General features: G+C 37.3%; 1 protein-coding gene across 5 annotated transcripts in view; it reads left to right on the top strand.

Moving 5' to 3' along the window:
• Nucleotides 1–25,174, top strand: part of PCNX1 (pecanex 1) — a 96,618-nt gene that overhangs the window by 10,300 nt on the left and 61,144 nt on the right. For all 5 annotated transcript variants that reach the window (XM_086613823.1, XM_086613822.1, XM_086613820.1 and 2 more), the window contains exons 3-6: nucleotides 5,431–5,536; nucleotides 9,441–9,486; nucleotides 10,398–10,487; nucleotides 12,137–13,837. In XM_086613823.1, coding sequence (XP_086469949.1) covers nucleotides 5,431–5,536; nucleotides 9,441–9,486; nucleotides 10,398–10,487; nucleotides 12,137–13,837 — 1,943 coding nt within the window. The remainder of the gene's footprint in view (nucleotides 1–5,430; nucleotides 5,537–9,440; nucleotides 9,487–10,397; nucleotides 10,488–12,136; nucleotides 13,838–25,174) is intronic.

Genomic DNA, 25,174 nt, shown 5'->3' with positions numbered 1-25,174 from the left:
TGATTTTAATTTTGACTTCATTTAGATCGCCATATACCTTGCTAAAACTGTATTGTGCTATTTTGGCGGAATGCTTGCCTAAATGTACATTAATACTTATTTTGCTTAATAAAATTTGTTAAAGTAGTGGTCTCTTCTGTTTCGATGCAACCTTGCTAATGCATGCTTTAGCTGTGATCCTTAGATATGTGTGGTGGTTTTTAGCTGTTTTTTTTTGGTGCGTGTTTTTTTTTGTTTTTTTTTTTTTTTTTTAAGCTGTGTAGCTTTTGCTTCCAAAACAGTAGCCAAGACTTGGCAAAGAACTTTTTTCCTACTAGTATTGTGAATTAATTCTGGATGTTTCAGAAATTCTGTTTTGTCTAAGGAGCAGTTGACATGGGACAAGTTACTACACTGTAAGCATTTTTGAGCTCAGAAGTAGAGATTAGTTTGATGCTGTGTGTCCTGCTTGCCAACTAAAGTTTCATTAACTTTTATATGATCCTTGTTCCCACTTTCAGGTCTCTTAACTAGAACTGGGAACAAGGTCAATGCAGAAATTACGGAGTTACTTTTTGGTAAGTGGGATGTACAGTATCTACTAATCTTTGCCTGGAAGCTTGCAAGAACTCTGGGATAACATTCAACCAGTAGAGAGGATGTAGAGTGAGTGTTTAATATTGAGCAGTCACCTTCTTAGTAAATTAAATCAGAACGCTAATAAAAAAAACTGTCTTGGAAGAAAGTGTGTGTGTAGGGTTTTTCTTTTTTTAAACTTTGCTCCCCTAGCTTAAGGTGGATATAGGGGAGATGTAAGCAGACATCCTACCTTAAATATTTGCATATTTAAAATATTAGTTTTGATAGCTCAGGCTACAGCATATGATACTAGATAATATATATAGTATAATGTGCAAAGCTGTCCTAGAGTTCTCACCCTGCCACACATACCCTCTCTGAGACCACTTTAGATATGAATATTAGTATTTTTGAAGGATTAAGTAGTAGCCTGGTTTCTGTTCAAAAGTTATGTTCAGGATTCTGTTTAACTTCCAAGAACTACGGTTCTTTCTTTCTGAAGGTGTTTATCTGCAAAGTGATGCTTTCAGATATCGGACAAAAATTGTGCTGCTGTTTGTAGGTTTATGTGAACTGCTCATTTATCTTCAGTTCGTGTTGGTTTGTGAATAGGATCAAACTCTGAGGGTTTCTAATCTTTTCATAAAATTTTGGCGTGCTTAAGCAAAGAACAACTTACTGTTGCCTAAGAAATACCTTGTTTATTTTTTCCTCATCCTCTTTGTAAAGCTCTGTCCTGGTGTTGCTGAGACAGAATCATAAAATCAGTTTTCTGTTCAGAAAGGTTACATTTCTAAAGTAAGCTGCGTTTTTAAGAAGGCTGCAGCACCCCATTCGGAGAGAACAAAGAAAGTTGATGAGACACTTTAGTTTGTGGTCAGCTGTGATATGCAGGTATCCATAGTGATCAAGGACTTTTCAACTTGTTTTTTACTAACAACCCAGATGTCCAAGAACCTGAGAAGAGTGTAACCAGGGTGATTGACACCTAAATTGGCAAATGACTATTCCGTACCATGTAACGTCATTCTCACTGTAAATTGGAAAGTTTGTTGGGGACGGGCCCTCTTTCTCAAAGGTTGATGTTTCTGGAGGGTCTCACCTGTCATTGCTCTTGAGACCCTTTGTTTCTCTCTCTTCTGGGATTACAGTTTCAGGATTTTCCTGCTCTGGGATTGCCGGCTGGGAATGGGCTGGACGTTGGTCAGGAGGTGGTGAGCAGTTGCACTATACATCACTTGTCTGTATATATTATTATTATTTTCCATTTAATTTTATTTCAATTATTAAATAGTTCTTAACTCATGGGTCGTTCTTCCTTTTCATGATTCCCCTCCTCAAGTGAGGAGGGATCATTGGGTAACAGAACAGCTGGCTATTGTTTAGCCCTGGATACAGGCTAAACGTAGACAAGCTGAAAGTCTCTAGTTAATAATTTTGAAAGAAGCTAGTTGTAATTCAGAGATTGGAATGTGAGTTGTCGTCTTCTGTAGATTCTAGTGCAGTTACTGCTTTGATACTTAAGGGGATAGTATCAGTAATGCTTCTGTGAGTTTTTATGAAAACAAGTAGTGGGGATGCAGGCTCCAAATCTTAGGTAAAAGATGGGAGGGACAGTGGAAGTGTAATCTTTGTTGTGTATCAGTATCACATAAATATCTTAAAACACTTAAGTCAGTCTTGCTTTGGGGATATGAATATGGCTTCCTTTTTGTGTCAGTAATGACTATGGTTCAAAGTATGACAAAGCGTTAACCTGGTGACACTGCTGTCCCCCATCTCTATCAACATGGGAGAGCTGTAATCATGATACTACATGAATTTCACATGTGCTTCTCCTACAAAATAAGACTGACGTCTGGAGAATGTTACGTCTTTGAGTTACGTACAATCTACTTAAATAAGTATGAGCAAGAGGGGAAAAAAAAGTGAACTCTACAACTCTTGCCCTACCTTTGCTTTATTTTCTCCTTGCAATTTTCTGTGACTGGCAGGCCTGTTTTTGACCTCAGAGTTGTTTTGCCTTTTTGACTCCGAGTGATTCAAGCTTTAAAGAGAACTTCCCTTAATAGTAGAAACTGTCATGATCTAGCATTTGCAGTATGTGCTGTGATCCTTCTGTGTTTTGAGATCAACCTCCTGACTAGTTATCCTGCTGTTTTAGTTGGAAATTAAAGATAGAAGGTGTTCAAAAGAAGAGAATAAAACTCTTCCTCTACTTTGTCCTGAAATCAAAATGGCTCATTCCAAATTCTCCCTGGAAGTTCTAGGCTGAATATCAGATTTCTTTAGTCAATCAGCCTAAGTCAGGTTTTAAACTTCTGAATTTATGGAGACTTACAGCCTCTTCTGACTTTCAGTTAGTATCCGACACGCTGATTTAATATAGCTGCAGATAGTAATTTTAGATAGGACAGTTACTAAAAATTAGAAATACGAGTTTAATTTGTTTTTCAAAGTCTCTGAATGCCTCTTTCACAGCAATCTCTGTTGCGGGTAGCCGGACATAATTTAATCAGTTTTCTCAATTGCTGTATTAATAGTTTTTGTGCTTGCAAACTGAAAAGCATAGCACTTGCTCTAAGGTATGAAGTCAGCAAACTAAGAAACTGATTGTTGAACTTAATAGCAGAAAGGAGTGGCCACAACACTAGCAGAAAATAGCTCCTAAAGGATTTTACATGTTGTTGTAGTCCAGATTCTTATACATACATGCAATGATTAATCCTAGAAATCTGTGCTTCCCGCTTGTTCCTGCAGACTGTATTTGTTATTGTTTGTTAGTAACTTTTATTAATCTGTTGATTTGTGCGTGCTGTGACAGAACATAGCAGCTGTGAGTAGAGTGATGGTGTTAGGTTGTATTGTTGCTTATGCTGATATCTGTTGGTTCACCTTTAGACAAAATCACCTCCTTCTCCCACTCTTGCTAAACTACCCAGTTCTATGCATGAGAGCTTATTCGCATTGACTTATTTTTCTACTTCATAGAACATACTTTAATCATATGCAGTGTTTTTGAATGAATTATTCAAACAGGAAAGGAATTTCGGTTGTTTTCTTTTTGTGAAAGACATTCTTCGTTATATTTTCAGTTGTCATCATAATGTGTGCTGAACTTAAACACTAAGTGAGAATTTTTCAGTTTAGTCTTTGACTTCATGTTATGTCCTTCTGTGTTCTTAAAATGCTTACATAAGGAATACTTTCTTTGGCTAAAGCTGGTGGAAATTATTGAAGCTGAATTCTGTATGGTTTTTGTTCTGTGTTTTTTTTTTTTTTTCCCTTACCTGGTTCTGCCTTAGCATAATTGATAATACCAGGTCAGAGAGGGCTCTGTAAACAGCCATCGCGAAGAGCATGCTTATGTCTCACTGCAGAGCTGTAACAACATGGTGGCTTTCACTTTTTTCCTCAATTTGCTGGAGTAGGACCATAGTTGTTCTGCTAACTCATGGCTGGTTGTCTCTTAGCTCATTTTTACTGAAGTAATATATTCCTGACTTCAAACTGTCCTTTTTTTTTTTTCGTCACATCTTTGATGTAGGAAGGTTCAGGGACCCTATGTATGATCTGGAATGGTTCCGGAGGTTGTACCCTTATGCCTCTCAGAGGTGACAACAGCTTGAACTATACTACAGAATAAATGATGTTTCAGGTTCTTTAGTCTACAGACAGTTTGTAATATCCTAGATGGATGTCCATATATTACAAAAATTTTTAGGTGTTGGTCTTATTGCCTGACATTCTTCTAGGAGACCTGTCTATTAAGACAGAAGTCTGTTCTGTCCATTTCTGTCCCTTTCTCTAGAGGGGCTTCATTTTTGATTTCTTTAGTCCAGCTGGAGAAGGGTTGTGCATATGTTCCTTCTCCAGCAAAATGTTGGAGTGGCCTTGCCACAGCTCTGAGTCATTGATTGTTGGGAGACAGTTGTTTATCTTTGGGAAGAATCAGAGTGTCAAATTACACTGCAGTTACTTGTGTTCAGAAGTCTCCTTGATGAAGCTGGTTGAAGAGAATTGTGTTGGGAGAGGAAAGAGGATGCCCTTTCGACAACTAACAAACCGTGCTAGGTTGGATCCCCGAGTCGTAGTCTCCAACTCATTTCACACCCTGTTGTCGTAATGGACAGATCCAATTTGCTTTTGTTTCATAAATACTCGCCTTTAACAAGCTGAATTATCTTGAATTTCAATTTTGTGATGTCGATCTAGAAAATACTTTCAAACCAATACTTATTAATTGTGAAGGAGTGACATTACTAGGATGTAATAATATATATTGTACCTTATTATCTGAAGGAAAGTTATTTTCTGGTAGAAAGAAGTGGTGTGCATCCCTGGGAGAGATACCATGTCCCTATATGTCTGCTTTTCCGATAACTTTTTCTGACTGTGTGACTTTCTTGGTTTACCCATCCTTACTGTTGCTCCTAGATCCAGTCTAAGGAAGAGAGCTGGAGTCCCTTCCCTGCTCTTGAGGAGAGTTCTACTTAATACTTTTTCTGTTGATTTCTGAGTGTTACAGTTGGGCAGATGATCTGAGAGTTACATGTGTGTATGTATAGACAAAGAGAATGTCAGCATTTCAAAGTGCCTTGTAGCTCCCTAGTCTTCACGGTTTGTGTTGGCTGGTGACAGCGGACTTTATGAGGCAGCGGCTTCTGTGACAGTATATAGAGTGCTCCAGCTCCGAGCTTCATGTGTTGAATGGGCAGTATTCATCTGAGATACTGGGATATATTTGAGCCCCTGGTATTTGAAAATGGAAAATTGTTTTGAGTCTGCCCTCAGTGTAGACAGACAGATTTCTGTGTAACTGGTAGGTTAATGTTCTTTTTTATTTTTTTTTTAATTTTGTGTTTCTTTCAGTGACCCTGGTGGAGGGATTGAGATGTCAGAGTTCATACGAGAAGCAACTCCCCCTGTTGGCTGTAGTTCACGCAATTCTTACGCTGGAGTAGATCCAAACAACCAGGTAAGAGTTAAAGCTATTGCAGTTGTTGCTTTAGTACTGCTGGCTTTACAATCTGTAATCTTTACTGATTTTTTTTTCCTCTCTTATTATTGTCCTTTTAAAAAAATATTCTATTAGGATAAAGAACTTGCCTTTCTCTATTTCTTAACTACTTTAGGGTGGCATTACACTCTCTCAGCTGCATAGCTCTTGCTTGTCCCATCTTGTGTTCATTTTAGGAATGTCTAGATTTTATAAGACAACCTACTGTACTATCGGAAAATATTCCCTTTTGCTCAGTAAGCTTCCTTCAGACTTAGTAAATCAAAATGACTCAGAGCATGGTCACATAAGTACCAAGACCCACTGTGGTGGATTTCCCTCTTCCTTTTGTTATCAGTGAGCTGTTAGGCAGCTCAAGCTGTAACTTCGTCCTTATATTCTAACTTTGTTTTTCTCCCTTACTTTTTTTAATCTGTCATTTAGATGCTTAATTGGCAAACTTCAATTGTGCTGAATTTGAGGACGCTTCTGTTAAGTCTTCTTTAAAATGTATCCACTGCTGATTGTCTCTTACAATGCTAAATGACTTTCTGAAATTTGTTATTCCTAACAGTTCAGACTCTGCAGTCAAAAAATGTTTATTTGCTGAAGTACAAAGCAAGATAAACTGGTAGAAATGTGAAGACTAAAACTATTTTTGGATGACTGCTGCAAAATCTTCCCTATTTTGACACTTCAGCAGGGCTGGGAAGAAAGCAATAAATGGTGACTGCTGCACACCAAATGGAAGTGCTGAAGAACGACTTTATTAGATTTTAATGCAACTTCATTATGCTCTAGTTCCCTTTAATTTCACTGGGGAAGTTGTTCTGCTTCCTTATTATGTGTGTTATGTGTTATGTGTGCTATATTATGTGTGCTGCATGTACTGTTCCTTCTATTTGGCTTGTGATGTTTAGCCAGTCGTGGCGTTTTTCTTTTACCAACTCTTCATGAGGACAAGTAGATGGACTGGCAGACTGTAAGGTTATATTGACAATGAGCAATGCAGCATCATATTAAAGATGCAGAAGCTATTTTTGGATGACGTGGAAATCCTTGGTGTGGTATTACAATATCAAGTCCTTCTAATTAGCTTTCAGAGCAAGCAGAATATAATCTAGTGCAGTGTTATGCTAACGTTGGTGCTTTATCTGAATAAGACTCTGTTATGCAGCATAGATAGTCCTGAAGAGATTTTTTCATAGATTCATAGATTTCTAGGTTGGAAAAGACCTTAGAGATCATCGAGTCCAACCATCCCTAATCCCCATTAAACCATATCCTCAAGTAAATCATCCACCCTATTCTTAAACACATCCAGGGATGGCGACTCAACCACCTCCCTGGGCAGCCTATTCCAGTGGCTGACAACCCTTTCAGAGAAGAAATACTTCCTAACATCCAACCTGAATCTCCCCTGACTAAGCTTATGCCCATTTCCTCTTATTCTATCACCCATCACTAATGTAAAGAGCCCTTCCCCTACCTCCCCACCATCTTTTCTCAAGTATTTATAGGCCGTAATCAGGTCTCCCCTCAGCCTCCTCTTCTCCAGGCTAAACAGCCCCAACTCCCTCAGCCGCTCCTCATAAGTTTTATTTTCCAGCCCCTTGACCAGTTTAGTCGCCCTTCTTTGGACTCGCTCCAGGAGCTCAATATCTCTCTTAAAGCGAGGGGCCCAAAACTGGACACAATATTCCAGGTGCGGCCTCACCAGTGCCGAGTACAGGGGCAGGATCACTTCCCTGCTCCTGCTGGTCACACTATTCTTGATACACGCCAGTATCCCATTGGCCTTTTTGGCCACCTGGGCACACTGCTGGCTCATATCAAGCCGGTAGTCAACCAACACCCCCAGGTCCTTCTCCGCCAGGCAGCTCTCCAGCCACTCTTCCCCGAGCCTATAGCGATGCTTGGGGTTTTTATACCCCAAGTGAAGGACTCTGCACTTGGCCTTATTAAAGCTCATGCCATTGGCCTCAGCCCAACGATCCAGTCTGTTCAAATCCCTCTGAAGGGCCTCCCTACCTCCTTTGAAGACAGAAGGTATTTGGTAGTGTTCAAAGGACTAGGAAGTGATAGTCCATGTAGGAAGACAAAGCTAGGCTGGGGATTGTATTTCTTTGATCTTTGGAAAAAAAACTATTCCAAACATACTCATGACAGTTCTAATGTTAAAGCATGTGAAGAAGCTCTATGTTCTTTCCTGTGTGCCTTAACGCTGGCGCTTTAACACAGTTAAAGCGACTGTGAAAGGAAGTATAGTGTTTAAAATGTGTTTATGCTGATAACATGAGTGCTCACTAGTCCTTTTTGAATTTGCAGCATCAAAAGGGTATGTGAACAGTAAGCATCTGAGTTCTCTTCAGTTTTTTTGTGTGAAATAGTTTTCCCATGCTGATACATTTGTGTTCAGCTACAGCATTCAGCAAGGCGTGCTACTGAAGAGAAAAAAAAAAAAGTTGAAACATGACAAAGTGACTAACTAAAAGTGTGCATGACAGTGTAGTAAAGGAAACGCATTGGATAAGTTCCGGCTGCTTTTTTGCATTACACGTAGCAAAGTCATTGTTATTCTGTAGTATGGCTGAAAAAAAATCTGCACACGTCTTCAAATTACCTTAAATTTGCTGTGCTTACAGAGAAGAATTAGTACCATTGTGCTCTCTTTTCTTGACCTAGGGATTTTTGAAAAACAGCATCCCAGTAAGTATACAGTAAAGTCAAACAGCCATCATTTTTATGTATCTTGAGTTCAGAATTTGCCTTCGAGTGCTCTTCGGTCTTATTTCTGAGTGGTTTAATTATTTGATACATGCGTTTTTATGTGCTATTCGGAGTTCTTTGAGAGAGGTGGTATTGGAGATATTATTGTATGAAAGACTTAGTTCTCTTTAGCACCTCTGCAAAATAACGCGCTACAGATTGCAGGACATACATAGAAAGGCAGACTGCAAACTTAGATGGCTAGCTAGTTTTCATATGAGGAGGTACATGCCTGCTGGTTGGCCGTTGAATATGACTGAAAAGCAGATACTGTAAATTTGGAATGTGATTGTAACTAATATCTAAGAATAGATCAAGAAATACTGTACAGTTTTTCATTAACCAGTTTACTTACTTTGAGGTAACTGTGATCTATGTACTCGAAAACCGTCTTCAAAAGAAGAATTGCATTTGCAGGAATGAGAGGGAGGAGTAAGATACAATAAAATGATTAGCTTAAATTGTTTTAAGTTTATTCAGTTGCCAGCAGGGATCATCCTACCATATTCCCTGTTGATGTTCCTGCTGCTTTCCACGTACCAATGCTTAAGGTTCTCGTGGTTACTTGGTTATTGGATCAACTCTGACAGACCTGAAAGCTAACTCTGTGGAAAAATATGTATCTTTTCCAGTGGGAGAAGTGTCTGGATTTAGCTTGGTGTTTACTGTGTTGAACAGATTATATTAACATAGTGTTTTCTTTAAGCATTTTGGGCAACAGTGATCACTGCATTAAACATTTAGCTTTACAAGAGCAGTTACTAGGGTACCACCACACTAGTAGTTTGTTTCCACATTAATTCTCCTTGGAGAATTCCTAGATTAAAAACTACTTTTAAAATCAGCATAGTAGAATCTCCAAGTATATTGGCTATAAAATAGAATAAAGCAGTGATATAGTTGGATGAGTAATGATATGCCTTGTCATCTCTGTTTGCAGTGAAAACATTCTGAGTCAGAAAGGATTTTACAACACTGTGCTGTTGGATGCTTTTGTACCTTTGAAAAATCTCTCCTAGATGTATAGGCAAATGCATGCCTTGCAATAATGGGAAACAACAGTTGGATAATTCTTGAAAGTTTACAGCTTTTTACATAATTCACTGTTTTTTAGGTTGGATCTGGGTTATCTCGTCTGGGAACTGCAGCAACCATCAAAGGTGAGATTTTTGGCTCCTTCTTAAAATTACCTTGCAGTGGTACTTGAAATCAGTATTGTTAAATATGTTATTTCCAAATACTGTCTAACTTGTTAATCTTCAAAGCTTTTTTGGGAGCTTTGGGAGCAACACTTACTAATTGGAAGAAATCTTCCTTTGGAGTTGCAAATTATGTGCCTAAAACACTAGGAAAGAATATCCTGGAATTCGTGCTCTGTTTTTCATGTAACAACAAGTTTTTCTTTTGCTTGTAAATGCAGAGCCAAGGGCTTGGTTTGAGTGGACTTTTCCCTACTGTTTTGAATTCTGGGCAACCAGTTGCCCTTCTGGTGTTGTATTTCAATGAGTTGATTATTTCTAGTTGGTTGGCATCTGGCAAAAGTATTGTCCAGGACAGCGGCCCTAGTGAAGTTCTCTGAGATGAAAAGATAAATTATTTGTAATATGCCAAGTTGCTATCCTGTAAATTTATTAAGCCAGTAATAAAACAAAAGAAAATGAGATGTGAATTTTGGTCACCTTCCTGACTTTTCCTTACCTTTTTTATCTTTACAAGTATTTTGTTACAATCTACTCCTTGTTTTTATTGGCAGCCATGCAAAAAGGAATATTCAAATACATAAATCTTTATTTCCATTGGGTTCTATGTAAGATTTTTTTTTTCCAGTTCTTCGAGGAAGATCTGTGCAGTTGAATGAAAACTTTCTTATATGCAAAATAAAAGAAATAGAGTAGGCAATAGTTATCTCTAGAAGATAAGATAAATCTTGTGTTACTTCTAATTATTGTTATTTACCTTCCAATGAAGAAATAAAAGCAGCAGTCTTTCATGATAGATGAAATCTGCAGTGTATGGAGATGTATGTGTTGGTACTTTGAGCACTAGTACTCTTCTTTCTTAAAATTCACAGGAGACACTGACACTGCCAAGACCTCTGACGATATCAGTTTAAGTCTTGGCCAGAGTTCTAGCCTATGTAAAGAAGGGAGTGAAGAACAAGGTAAAATTTCTTCTGCATATTAAACATGGTGTTTTGTTACCAAAGCCCCTTCGCTTAACATGCTAAATATTAATGCAATTTGTTGATAGACTCTAAGAACGGGTATCTTGATACTCTCTGTGTCCTTGCCTGATTACTGTCAGTTCCTGGGATGCGTGACTTGAATACTTTTTAACTTTATTCTTTGGCTGTGTGATTCTTGTTCTGGCATCCTCCAGCAGGTAATAAATACTTAGTGTCTCCTTACTGCTGAAAGATGGCTAGCTTACATGTCTGTAGATAATCTCTCTCATACTCAAAGTGGCCTGGGATTAATGGACTTCATTGTATACTAATTTGCTTTGCTTTCTGGTATGGCCAAATGATTTTTTTTTTTTTTTTTTAATCAGGTGTGCTTTTCTGTGAAGTAAATAATCCTGCAGAGTTCTATGTTTCTGGAGCTATAGACGGCTTCTAATGTGCAAGCTATTACAGTTCTGTAATTGTTTTTCCTAGTATGTAAGAAAACTGCTAGTTTGTGTTCTTCAGTTACCCAGTTTTGTTTCAGATCTGATTTTTCATTTAGCTTCATTGCCAGGAAAAAAAATCTCCTCAGGCTAGAACAGAGCATAAAACTGTAGGGAAGTATTTTGTTTGCTGATTTTAGAGTACCTGGTGATTAGCAGGAAAGTAACTCTGGGAATACTCTAGTTCATTTTTGCTAATCTAATCAGACTGATGGGTTCCTTTCAGTGGTTACTGTGTGATTCAGTGGAGAAAGTATATTTAAAATAGAGGATTACAGGTGGCCGTGCTGTTGTAATAGGCAGCAGGGTTCTACTTTCAGCTGAGTAACAGAACTGTTTGTGAAGTCCCTCAAGTGACACATGTGGAAGTACTTGCTACAAAAATTCAGCAATTGTAGTAACTTACTGTCTCCATATCGACTATTTTTAGTGACGGTACCAAAAAGGAAAGAGCCTGACCTTCAATAGTTCCTGCAGGTGGTCACTTTTATAGGAGACTGCTTCTGATGGATAACAGAAACGATTGCTCTGACCAAGAGCTAACAGCAAATCCTCATGATTTGCTTTGACAGCACCAGTTTTAGAGGTAGTAAATCTCAGCTATTTCATAGGGAGTTTCATTATAGTACCAATAGGCCTGTGCCAGTATCCTTGCTAACTATGAGCTTGCTTAGTATCTGGTAGGAAAGGTGATTTTTGTTGGGATTTTTTGTGACTTCAAAGTTAAGGGGATTTCCTCTGTTTTCTTTAATAATTTTGAAGTTCATGTGAAACAGTTTACTGTGTGTAGGAAATAAAACAAAAGGCAGGGTACCTTTTTATAACTAAGAAACTCTGGCATACATAAAAACATTAAGTCTGAGACACATGAGTGATAAAGGAGGTTGGGGGATTGTCAGAACAGTGTTGTCTTTTATTAGCTACTAAGATTAAGCTGGTGTTGATGGTTTCATTTCATAAAAAAAGTCTATCAGGTTTGCCCAGATGCTAGGAAATCTTTTAAATGGTAATGTGATGTGTAACACTTGCAAATGGATTTGTCAGTTTATTTACTTTATCTGATATAAACAAGCAGTTGTAAAGTAGCTTGTACAACTTATGTGAATGTTCTACATGAATATTTTTAAATATGTACTTAAACAGATTTGACAACTGATCGGAAGCTTTTTCGTCTGGTGTCGAATGACTCGTTTGTCTCCATCCAACCTTCGTTATCCTCTGGACAGGATTTGCCAAGAGACAACAGTGACAAAGTGTGCCTCTTGAACAACCAGCTTGTGGACCAGTCTAAAACCAGTGCATGTGACACAGAAGTAGCTTCACTTGTAACTCTGCATTCTCACTCCTATAGGAAGGATCATAGACCACGAGGTGTACCAAGGACTTCTAGCTCTGCTGTTGCTTTTCCAGATGCTTCACTAAATGACTTCCCTCTCTATCAGCAAAGACGAGGACTAGATCCCGTCAGTGAGTTAGAAGCTTCCAAGCCTCCTTCTGGATCCAGAGAGTCCTTGGCTGAGAACTCTTGCATTTCAGGAGTTTTTCAATTAGATGACATTCTGAAAAGTAGCAGCCCTCAACCATTGGCTAAGAGTGGGAAGAACAAATCCTTGAAAGCAGACAAAAGTGTGGACAGTCTGAGAAGCCTGAGTACTAGAAGCAGTGGTTCAACAGAAAGCTACTGCAGTGGGACTGATCGTGACACTAACAGTACCATCAGTAGCTATAAAAGTGAACATACTAGCTCAACGCATATAGAAAGTGTGTTGTCAGAGCACGAGGAAGAGTCTCCTAGAGAAGAGAAAAAGGATGGTAAGAAAAAGGACTGCGGTGTTGACTCAGAGGATGACAGTAGTTCTACTACTGACAAAAGGACTAGTAGCGAAAGGACTGCTGTGGAAGTGAGCACTAACAATGGTGTTCAAGAGGTAAAGGGTTCTAATGCATCTGATGAGATGCACGGTCAGAAAGGTCTTGGTGCCTCTGCTTCAGAAGAGGCCAATAAAAACCCACATGCCAATGAATTGACTACACAAGCTGACAGGCCACCTGGGAAGGCTGCTGAACAGAGAGATGAGCAAAGTGAGAAACTAGTCGTGTTAGTAGATTCGAGAGCTTCTAAAGAAACAAGTGGAAAACAAAAAGAAGGAGATGTTCGACCAAAATCTTCTAGTTTAATACACCGAACAGCCTCTACCCACAAGTCCAGCCGGAGAAGGACAGGAAAAAAGCGGGCTAGTAGTTTTGATTCAAGTCGGCACAGGGAATATGTTTCTTTCCGAGGTGTATCTGGTACTAAACCTCACAGTGCTGTGTTTTGTCATGATGAGGACTCCAGTGATCAAAGTGACTTGAGCAGGACATCAAGTATGCAGTCAGCTCACCAATTCAGCAGTGATAGCTCTTCCAGCACCACCTCCCATTCATGCCAGTCTCCTGAGGGAAAATACAGTGCTCTAAAGACCAAATACGTTTCTAAAGAACGTGGGGGCACAGACTCTGAAAATGCTCACAAAACCCATGTAAGCTCTGAAGGAATAAGCAAAAAGCGATCTACACGTCGGACTTCTAGCACAAACAGTGCCAAGAATCGTGCCAGAGTATTAAGCCTGGACAGTGGTACTGTAGCTTGTTTAAATGATCCAAATAGTTTAATGGCACCAGGTAACATAAAACAGTTAACTACTTCAAAATCTGATTTGGAAGCCAAAGAAGGAGAGGTGCTAGATGAGCTATCTCTGTTGGGAAGGGCTTCACACTTAGAGTCAGTCACTCGTTCTAGGAATAGCTTACCAAGCCAGGCTACGTTTCCTGAAGGGGAAGAGCACGAATCAGCAAGTGGAGGTAAGTAAATGACCTACCAGAAGTACCTTGCCGTATTTTGTTGATGAGTCTGGTATTTGATTTAAGTTACAACTATACTTAAGCCTTCTCCTGTTTCTTCATTCTTGTCTAGTAAAACTGACAAAGCACTTCCTTCATAATCTCTTAGAAGATCTACAAAAATGGGAGTCGAATTCAAACAAATCTTATGGAATCTATAGGTAGAGGTATTATGGGTTTATAACTGGCAGTCTTTGTTAACCAGAGCTGTATCTTAAAATTACTATTTGTCATCAAATCAGACCTGCTCCATTATATCACCGAAACTTTAAATTATGTGTACTATTTTAAAAGTTAGCAATAAAAGAGAGGCTATTTTTGTTTCAAAGATGGTGCAGTTTAGAAAATTGGGCGTGTGGAAGTGATTGTTTGAAGTTGCTGCTGCCTATTAGATGAGCTCTCTGGCATCACTTGAGGTGGTATCAAAAAAACCCAGCCCCAACCCCTTACCATACTGCCTTGAATTGTGCATTCTTATGATGGACTAGTTAGTAAGCCGAATTGTCCTAGGGGCTTGATTTTCCTTAGCCTTGCCATTGTTGGCTAGACAGCGGTGTTTACTTTGGGTTTGTTTGGGTTTTTTTGTCCTCATTTTGAGAAAACAATAACTTTCCTGTGCTGGAGAGAGAAACGTAGTTTCCTCTTACTTTGTGTAACTATTGCTTTGCTTGGTGTAATGTGAGTACTAAGCTTCCCTGTAGTAGCTGGTATTAATAGAGAATAATAAGGGCATTTTAAAAAAAAAATTTGTAGCGCTCGGTAGCTTTTTTGTTTATCACTTGTTATGGTATTTCAGTCTGTTTTCTTAGTTAGCCATATTGACTGCCTTAACTGGAAGGCTTTTTGTGTCATGGAAGATAAAAGGGTTTAAAATACGTTTTCAGAGCAGTATGAGATTGCTATTACCTCAGTCTGACTTTTGGGATTGTTGAGGGGAATACCTACCAGATAATCTGGATCTTGTTAGCTAAACACACAAATGCTTCACATGAGCTATGACTAATAGTTTGTTTTTTTTCCCCTGACACAAGAGCAAACTCTAAAAATGGGTATGATTAATTTGTTGGGCGAAAGGGAAAGTGTGCTACACTGAAGTTGAGCTGTGTATAGATCGCTGATTAAATTTGACTAGTTTACAATTAGTTCAGACCTATTTAGATGCCTTCACTTAAAAAGATAATTTAAAAAATATACATATATTGGTACTCTTTCTGTTATTCCTAGTAAGAGTTCTGCAGCAGCTTTAATGAAAGAGTCCAGGTTGCTCTTTTAGTACTAACTGTGCAAGCTAAACTCTTAACACACGTTCTTATTATGCCTTGTTGAAGTGACAGCTCTTCTTTATGTCTACTGAGAGTAATTTGACTAATAAAAGATCTACTTCATTTATTTACCATTTTGATTCTATACTCTCCTTAGCACAAGATTTGATTTCATTTTGATTTGCGTTATCACAGCTTAAAACTGTTAAGGTTCTCTCCTTACGTGCAAAGGAGTGTTGATATACTTTACCTTACAGAACGTGTCAGACTTTATATGCACTCAGCAGTTGTCAGTAATCTGAAAGGGTCAGTGCATGACTGATGCTGTATATTGCCAAACATTTTGCTTGCTCTTTTAGAGAGCGAAATGATGAGGAAGACCAACCCTAATATATTTAAATGTGATCCTAAAGATACAAATCTGTAGCAGCTTAAGCAGGGAAGTCTTGCTGTCATTCTTGATGGACTGTTCTCTTCAGTTTCTCCTTTAAGCTTTGTTTAGATAATGTTAATTTTGAAGTTGTTAGATTTTTAATAAATGGCAAGCACCCAAGTATTACTTGCCCATGGGCTTCAGGCTGACTTTAAGAAGCAAGCTGGATTAGGTTCTCCACATTTGATGACATCATATGATTAATAACACTTGCTGTATCTTATTTTTCTTATTGCTAATGGAATAGGAAATATTTCCTTTATGATTGTAAGAAATGGTCATTCTGCTTTTTTTGAAAGCAGAACAAAAATACCACTTTTCTTTAGCATTACTTAATATTTATGCAGTCGTGTCTAGCATGAAGCCAGTAATTATTTTGAATTTATCTGTTCATGATCCATCTGAATAATTCCTTTGTGTTGTTCTTTGTTTCTACTGTTTTTTTCTTCTGTGTGTTTTTCGTTGGGTTTTTTCTTCCAAACTTATAGCTTATATTACAAGTTTTGTAACAGCTGTATCTTTGTGACTTTCTTCTTTGGGTTTACCTGTGACTAATAGTAATCAGAGAAAATGCTTTAACTTTTTAGAATCTAAGTTGCTTTATATTTGGTATTTACCACTATTGAGTTGCCTTCACCTTTTGGGAGTGTTTTTGAAGACATACATGTGTAATATAAATATACATCATATGTGTGTATGTGTATAGAAATTATTTGAGAAAATTAAGAAGTTACTTTATTTACATGTAGCAGATGAATTACAGAATAAACTTTGTTCAGATTTTTGTAAGATCAGAGGATGTTGGTTGGATGGGACTTCTAGAAGTTGTCTGGTCCAACCTCCTGCTGAAAGGATTATTTTATAATTTTATAGAAATATTTTTTGATTTCTGTGATTGCTTATGATAACTTTCTGAAACAAATAATTAACACATGCACACTGGATAACCAAAAGACTGGCATTAATACTGCCTTCTCTTCTTCAGTCAGCAGCTTTCGGTTCCTATTTTTCAAATATGACTTAAATCAGTAGTTATAACTTCATTTATCTTCAAGCCTTTAGGGAGTAAACTAAAAAGTACATTCTTACTTGTTTGTGTAACTGTTAGAATGTGTTTTGTAATGGACGTGGCCTTTAATAAAGCAGGATGCTATACAAACTTGTACCCATTTTACTTCAGCACATATAACTTAGCAGTTTCGTTTCTATCTTATTATGCCAGGAAGTGGTGAATGACTCACTTTTTATGAGAACTCGTGCATTTGAATAGAAATTGCAGTTCATTAAAATGCAGACAAACAGCATTTGAAAATTCTGTAATTGAATATAAATACACATGGTGGATGTATAACAAAAAAAATGGAAGATGTCTTACAATAGTTGTTGTTCTTGTTTAACTACTCAGCCTCTAGAAGTAGCTAGTGAATTGATGGGTTAGGGGTTGGACAAAGTTGTTTAGATGTCTAAATGTTTGTCTAGATGTCCAGTGATATTTTTGGAAATACCACCTTGATACTCTCCTATGCCTGGTTTCTGTCAAAGCTGTGCTATTTCTGGGTTGCTGTTTGCAAAGATTTAAAGAACCAACATAATGATGTATATGACACAGTGATGTTTTATGAAACTTGAGCCAACCTGAAAAGTCGAGTGTTTTCCTCCACTTCTATATTAACTGTAAAAGATGCTCCCTTAAAGTAGCTACTCTCTTGTACAGCTTGCTGTAATTTAAGGTTTATTTATTTACTTTAAGTTCTTGAGTTACATACCCTCTTGTAAAAAAACCTGCTTGTAATGTAATGAGTTTTTACTTCTGTGCATTGCATAGCGATATTGAAGTAACAGCTTATATTGTTCTTTTGTGTTTTGTGGTCTGCAGTACATCTCTACAAGCAGGCAAAATAGAGTTTTGTGAGCTTGGATTAGAATCTTGTGTTTCATATGGCATATGGAAACCTGTTCATCTTTTCAGTCTGCATGTATTTGTACATATGCTTAGCGTATCTGCCTATAATAATTAGACAGCATCCTCTCCAAAGTTAAAAGTACAATTCATTTCTCTGCTATGCAGCCAATGGTCATGTCAGCTGTTGCCAGTATATCACTCTTTTCCTACCATGCTTGTGGCGCCTATGGTCTACAGTTGTTACTTGTTTTGCCTGTGTTGTAGAGCTGTTCCATGCTTCTGATGGCTTTAGTTTGATGTGTTTTCTGCAGGTGGAATTAATACAGTTACAGAAGATGGGGCTTCTGGTCTGTTTTCTGGGCATCTGTCAGTTCACATTCAAACTGCTAAACCAAAGTTTTGCACAAGAACTCTAAACTCTTTCAGAGTTTGATATGGTAGAAGCTGAAAAATGTGTAAAGTTACTGTAATCTGGTTGTGTGTGTATTAGCTATCTCTGTTTGCATGTCCGGCAGGACCCCTCCTGTAACTGGATCAGATTAAGCAGATTAGCCAGTAGAAAGGGCTCTCTTCCATATGAATTTCTTTATTGGAACCAAAAGACTGTATCTGATTACTTAATTTTTAGATGTCAACTAGCAGTGTCATAATGTACACAGCATTTGGTTAAAGCATGACATAGACATTTTAATGTTAGCTCTTCCTAATATCTGACTTTGTGACAGAACAACATTATACTTTCAGCTTTTGTGTGTAAAGGTCGGGTTTTACAGAATTACCTCTGATTTTGGGTATCTTGTCCTCTCAGAAGAGTTGAGATGTTACTGTTCAACGCCTAAAGCTGTAAACAGCATTAGGAGCGTTGTGTGAGGCTGAAGTAGAATACTGCAGTTTTGGAATTTAACAATGAAATGACACTTCGAATGAATCTTGCATCTACTAATTGTTAATCGCTACTTACTAAAGCAAAATGCAGTTTTAGTAGGACTCCGTCCTGCCTGTTTTGTCCCCTTTCTGGTATTTATGTATAACACAGGGGCTTTCATTAGATGAATTAGAACCAAAATAACTACCATCTTCCTGATACTTTGTGGTTCCATAAAGCTGGTGATGTGGAACAAACAAACAAAAACCTGAGGTTTTGTCCAACTCTGAGCAGTGGCTGTTGAGAGCCAGGAATGTTTGTAATTGCTTGGCAAAAGCCCTGAGTACTACTGGTAAGAGGCTTCATGTTACTTGGTAGAAACATGCTCCTTTAGTGTGTCATCTGCAGAGTAGAAGATATTCTACCTAAAGTTTTGCAGGGCTGCATAAGGGAAGTTTCGGATACTTGATGAGAAATACATGCCACAGTGTTACAGCATATACCAAAAGTTAAAAATGGAGCAAAATACACTTCATATAATTTTTTTGTTGTTTCTTATTTCCCTGGGAATATTATTTGCAAAATTTGACCCTGGTTAAAATCTCTGAAGGCTTCCGAAGAAACCAAAAGTAGTTATTTTAAAATACTTTGCATTGCTGTGGAAGTGCATTATTTAAATGTCTTAGATTTGGTAGTGTTTGTGCAGCTAATTATCTCGATTTTTACTTGGTTTTGGAAGAATGGTTCAATTTTGTTGATAAGTAGCATGTGTTCATAAATTTGTCAAGTATTTATTTCAAACAAGACTTGAAGAAAAATTTTTGATACTAGGTATAAACGTAGCTGTGTCTACTAACTGAAGTTTATAAGCTGCTTTTTTTCATGCTCCTTTGTAGATGTACCTGGATTTACTGTTATGCGTACAGCTGAGAAAGTTCTGAGAGCTCTCTGAACTGTAATGGAAGTGCTCACGTTGCTGTCAAATGTAGCTACGAAATGTAATTCCAGGCTATATTGAACTTGGCTACTAGTTAACATTTGCTGTTATAGTTAATAGAAGCCCATTCGAAGCAAACATGACTTTGTATGTATGATCTACTAATGTAGAATACCACTTACGCTGGAAAGGCTATGCGTTCTGAAGATTTAAAGCATCTTTTCCTGAAGGTGAATAAGTACAAATACAACATTAGAATTAAGTTTCATAAAGATTAATGTAGGTTATGAACATTTGTCTGGTGCGTGAACATACTACTAGCTATTGATAGCCAAATCCCTGGATATAGGGACTATATGAGGCAGGGGATCAGATTAGCTTGTAGCTTTAGCTCTTTGACCTCAAGTCCATCAACATTGTATTCAAGAAGTCTGTGTGAGTAGCGTCTTTAAACAGTGGAATAATGGCAGTGGGAAGTACAGTAAAGTAGAATAACTGTGACTCCTAATTTTATCTTTGGCATTAGTGTAGAAATTTCTCTGTCAAGCTGGTCTGCAAAAATGTTTGGTTCAGAATTCAAAAGGGATGATTTTGTTGTCCTGGCTATTCCCTGCTTGACGGTGTTTGAATCTTCATATTGTTGTAGTGACTGGTTTGACGCAATTGTAAATATTCCTCTGGCCTGGTCTCAAACTCGTGGTTGTTTGTGGGTTTTTGTTTTGTTTTGTGTTTTTTTTTTTTGTTGTTGTTGCTGTTTTGTTTTTTTTTTTCCCCAAACATGCAACCAATTCTGAAGTCTTGGGCTTTACTTCCCTTGTTTGTCTTTAAGTTTTCTTTTTTTTTGGTGACAAGCTTTTCTTGCTACATTGTGTGTTGTTTTCCTCTGCCCTATTTTCTAGCAAAAAAAATGAAATCTTAGAGATGTGCCTCTGTTCTTCATTGTTTCTCCTTTGCTGCCCACATCTCCATTCTTCAGAAATTAGCATTAGTGACATTTTTCTGCAAGTTATTTTTAAGACAATTTATATTTTAGTATTTTCTTATTTTATCAATATTTACTTTTATAAAATTGTACTACTTTTATTATTAATATATAAGATATTTAATATTTAAGATATTTCTCAGTAAGTTATAATCCTATAAGCCAACACTCTGTTTTTTCATCAGAAAAGTATAACAAATCCCTGCAATTGTAGGTCTGACAGTGGTATGTAATCCATGGTGATTAATAACTGTATACTGAAGATATGGACTGAACAGACTCCTTTCCACTTGGGTATCTTAACATGAAAATAAACTATGAATGCCTCAACCATGAGGAGAGTGGTAGTGTTAACCCATAAATGCATGTGAGAAGTATGACTTCTCAGGTTTTGAATACAAACGAGATATAGATGCTTGATACAGAAGAGCAAGGTTCCAGCGATTTGATTTGGCAAAGCATGTTTAGTGTTAGAAGACAGACTTCATTGCTGTTGTGAATGCATGAGCCATGAACTATTCATTTCAGCTCTCACTGAGAATTTGTAGGGTTGATCGTTACAAGTGGTGGAAAACAGATCACAATTTCCGATTTGATAGGGAGAGAAATGACATGTCCGAGCATTGCTCAGGTTCTGTGCTCACATTTAACCATGCTTAACTTGGCTGATGTTCCAAGCTGTCTAGACTTCAAGTGCTGTTTTTTCTTTTTTTTTCTTTTCTGAGAAGAGTGAGGGAGACCATTTCCATTGTGTGTGGGTTTTGTTTTGGTTTAGTTTTTTTGTTGTTTGTTTGTGGAGTTTTTGTGTGGTTTTTTGTTTTGTTTTATTTCAAGTCAGACTAAAGTTTGCAGTTTTTATCCCGAGAATTCTGTGTTTTCCATGTGGGTACTTTTACTTCTGGATTACCTCCATATAATACCTTTCCAGGAATCTTCTTACTTGGGAAGCATTTACCTGTATTTCAGAATTTATCTGAGGCACGGGGTTTAGTGTTTTGCTTAGCAAAAATTAAGTGGGACTTGTTGATGCAATAAAATTTGGAAATTCTGCTTTTTCATCTTATGCTTCTTCAGTTCTAAGTTTGGGTTAGAAGCAGTAATACCTACCTGCAGGGTGATGTTGTAAATGTTTTGGCTTGTATGTGTAAACGTTCCTGTTCAAAAGAAAATATTTGCATTTTATGTTTCTTAAAGCTAGTTGTATTGTACAGCAATTGTATAGTTGTAGTGGAAAAGTTTGATTCTTCATTTCTGTTCAAAATTTTGAGAAACTACAAAGGCTTACATCAAAAAGACTTGTGTAGTATAGAAGGAGAAATTCTGGAAAAGGCATAATGTGCAGACGGGATAGTTTAACCTGTGTTCAGATATCCCTGGCTGTTGGCAAAGGGATGTGAATTATTTGTTACTCTAGAATTTTCTCTACAATAAATTTTAGTCTTTTTATTGGGAAAGTATCATTGCAAATGTGCAATGACTAAATTATATCCTCATGCCTTTCTAAGTGTGTAACTGCAGATGTGGCTTTTTTCCAATCAGAAGTGTAATGAAAATGAAAAAAAAGGATGAATTTTAATGAATATGCGTTCATATGAACAATTGCATTAACAAATACAAAAGTCAAATTATTTCCTCTTTGAAACCAGATGTATTATAGCTGGGAATAGGTGTGGGAGGGTTAAGTTTGCTACGAAGTTGTCATTAGGTCTCCACCTCTTATTTTATTGATTTCTGGGAGGTAGGGTTGTGTTTCTAACTTGTGCACTTTGAACTTCAAACCTGATTTTTCTGTTCTTGAGAACGGAAAATGTTGGAGGCTCAAATTCATATGACAATGTGCAGAAGAAATTTATACTTAAGTTTCTTGACATTAGTGAAGTGTAGTATTTCCACATAAAAGTTCAGAATAAAGCAGAAAAATAGAACAGACTTCAACAACAAACACACTCTGTAAGCTTAAAGGCTTGTCTTCCTTTACTGATTTACTTAAAGTAAGTAGGAACTGTAAAAGTATAACCTATGTTATCTCTCCTTATTGGATCTAGGTTTTGTACATGAGTGTAGATGTTGAATATTACCTTTTTGGCGTCTAGAGTAAGTGTTTGTAAGTAGCAGCATTGGAGAAGTGTAAGCGATTGTCTAAAGATTTAAAAAAAAAAAAATCCTACAGAGATACTTTCCTCTGTTTAGTTTTGGTTTTAAACATCAAAACACGATGATACTTTGTAAATATTAAAGGAAGTTTATTTATGTTAAAACAAAGCTATTTCCATCATGATTAAACTGTTCTCAGAGCACAATAGAGGGTAATTTAGGAGCTTTATCTTACATCCTATTGGTGAACACATGAGCAACTGTGCTGCTCCTTCTCATTAAAGACAAATAGAAATACAAATAATATGTATTAGCATAAGTAGCTTTCCATGCTGGTGCAATTTTTTTAGTCCTGTGTGTTCTTTAAAATGATTTTTTTAAAAAAACAAATGAACAACAAAAAATCCCTACCAAAACCAAACTTTGCTCAGTTTGACTTTCTACACTTCAAACAAACTGTAATCTTTTCTGCTCAACTAGCTTTTTCTTTTTTACTTAGTCATGGTTTCAACATGTAGCTTTCTGAGATGTTGCATAAATTTAGCAGACTTGGAGCATGTTGGGCTGAAAAGCTTTGCAGTCTTTTCAAAAGGTCTTACAGACTTGTTTACCAATCCCAAATGTTACAATCTGCTACGTTTAGGAAGAGCGTATGTAGAAGATGTGCACTGAACAAAAGTTTTGAGATAAATCAAAAATCCTTTGGTAGATTAGGTAGAAAGCTACACCAGTCTACTTTGGTTTTTAAAGGTTAAAATTAAATAAAAAATTAGCAAATGCTGGAACTATTTGCCTGTGCAGCTTTGAATTTAAGGCCTGAGTACATATGATTTTTGATTTTAAAACTTTTTTCTCTTCAGACATGTTTATGTCTCTCCATTTCCCTCACAGGACACTGCCTCAGTCAGTGCTTGAGGTAGGTTTGCTTTAGTGATAAATTTGAGCTATGTAGGAGGGACCTCTAGTGTCTCCATAATCTGGGCTTCAGTTACTGCAGAAGGTGATGTTTACTGAATAAAGGACATGAAAACAGATGTTGTCAGTGTTAAGTATGCTGCCTTGAAGAATTGGGCTTGAATGCTGCTTTTGCTAAGTAGTTGCAAATGGTAATGAAGAGGTAATGCTGATGTTTACCATCTTAATGGTAACGTTAACATTTCAGTTAAGACTAGTCACTGTTCTTTATTTTGTGGTGCTTAACTATGGCCTGATTAGCAGAAACGTGCGGAATTGCTTTTGCATCTGAAGTCAGTGGAAGCTGTGTTGTGAATATAGGAGTTTTTTTATATGCTGATGTATACACTGGAAAAAATGATCTTTACAAGTTGACACCCAAAATTAGTGGGTAGTCTTGACGACTTGTACGTTAACTTAATCCACAAGAAAAAAGTCAGGATTTGTATTGTCTTTATTTAGATGTCTTTCACCTTCGCAGTACTTCAAGTATGAGAGCTATAAAGCAATCCTTGAAGAAATGATAGCTGTGTATTAAAACAAAGCATAAAGCTGTATGTTAAACCACAAGAGAAATGTATTGAATTTTTGCTGTAATACAATGAAAAGGAAGTGTCCTCTATTCATGCTTAGAATAATGAAAACAGTTGTGGAGAAGTGAGGAGAAAGTGAACAGTCTCACAGTTTTTCTGAAAATCAGGAAAGGACTGAATTAAGGATGCCTTTAACTTTTGATGTTTCAGTAGTGAAATACTTACAACTTCAGTGTTGGTCTTAAAGTATATCTCTTCATATCGCTTCTTAGCTTTTAAAGCAAACTACAGATTGAAGTTTCATATGCAGTATTCACTTGATAACCTGTGGTTCATGGGTGGAATTAGGTTCTTCTTCCTTGCAGTCTTTATTGCTTGAGCTATGGCAGTAATCCACAGTAGTAGTAGGTTGCTGTTCCCTGTAGACCAGCATTAGAGTCTTTGCTGGTAAGTTTTGAAAGCTTAATGACAGGAATGTTGTAACTGGAAATATGTTTAAGTGAACATGGACTACTCCGCCTGTGATCTTTCTGCTGTAAAAAAGCACTGCTCCCTTAGTGGTTTTTTTTCTTTTTTTTTATTTTTTACTTTGACTTGACACAATCCTTGGTTTTCTCACTCTAGTAACAGGCTTCTTGGCTACCCAGTTGTGACTTCCCCTTCAAGATTGTGATTCTCCTCTTGTGCTGACTTCACATCAAGTTGTTTTTTGTGATGTGTGTTGTTCTGCCTCCCCCCCCCCCCCCCCCCCCCCCCCCCCCCCCATCTTTCACTTGCCTGCAAGACCTATTTTCTGTGACCCGTTCATTTGAGCTCTCTAGTGGTCTGCATTCAAGTTGGGCAGTAGCTTCCTTGGTTGAGGAGGAAGACTCAGATTGTAGACACATCATGAAGCAGTCCAAATCTGAAGTTGTTCAGATTGTAAAGTTTAGGGAGCACAGGTGGATTTTTGGAGGGCTAATCTGTGGAAAAATCTTACACTCTTTTGAGTACATAACTGTTTTTTACAATGTTGCTTTATAAGTGGACTAAACTTTTTTTTAGTTTGTTTTTGTTTGGGAGTTGAAATAACAAAAACATCAATCATTACAAAGAATTTATTCTCTCAGTCTCCACCCCTTGCTCCTCAAAATCATAGTGTGACTAGTCTTAAAAGGAGCAATGTGTATCCCTTGGTGCTTATGAGGAAAAAGAAAAAAAATATATATTTTGTCCCTTGAGGTTTGATGAGGTTAACCTTAACCTCAATCCTACTTGTTTGGCAGAAATTATAAAATTGAGAATGAAATTGAGAAGAGAATATTACAAGGAGTGGCAGAAACCTTTCTAGGTTGT

The sequence above is a fragment of the Tauraco erythrolophus genome, chromosome 6, assembly GCF_009769465.1.
Source record: "Tauraco erythrolophus isolate bTauEry1 chromosome 6, bTauEry1.pri, whole genome shotgun sequence".
Taxonomy (NCBI): domain Eukaryota; kingdom Metazoa; phylum Chordata; class Aves; order Musophagiformes; family Musophagidae; genus Tauraco; species Tauraco erythrolophus.
The sequence above is the reverse complement of the archived record's forward strand: the minus strand, read 5'-3'. Positions and strand labels throughout refer to the sequence as shown.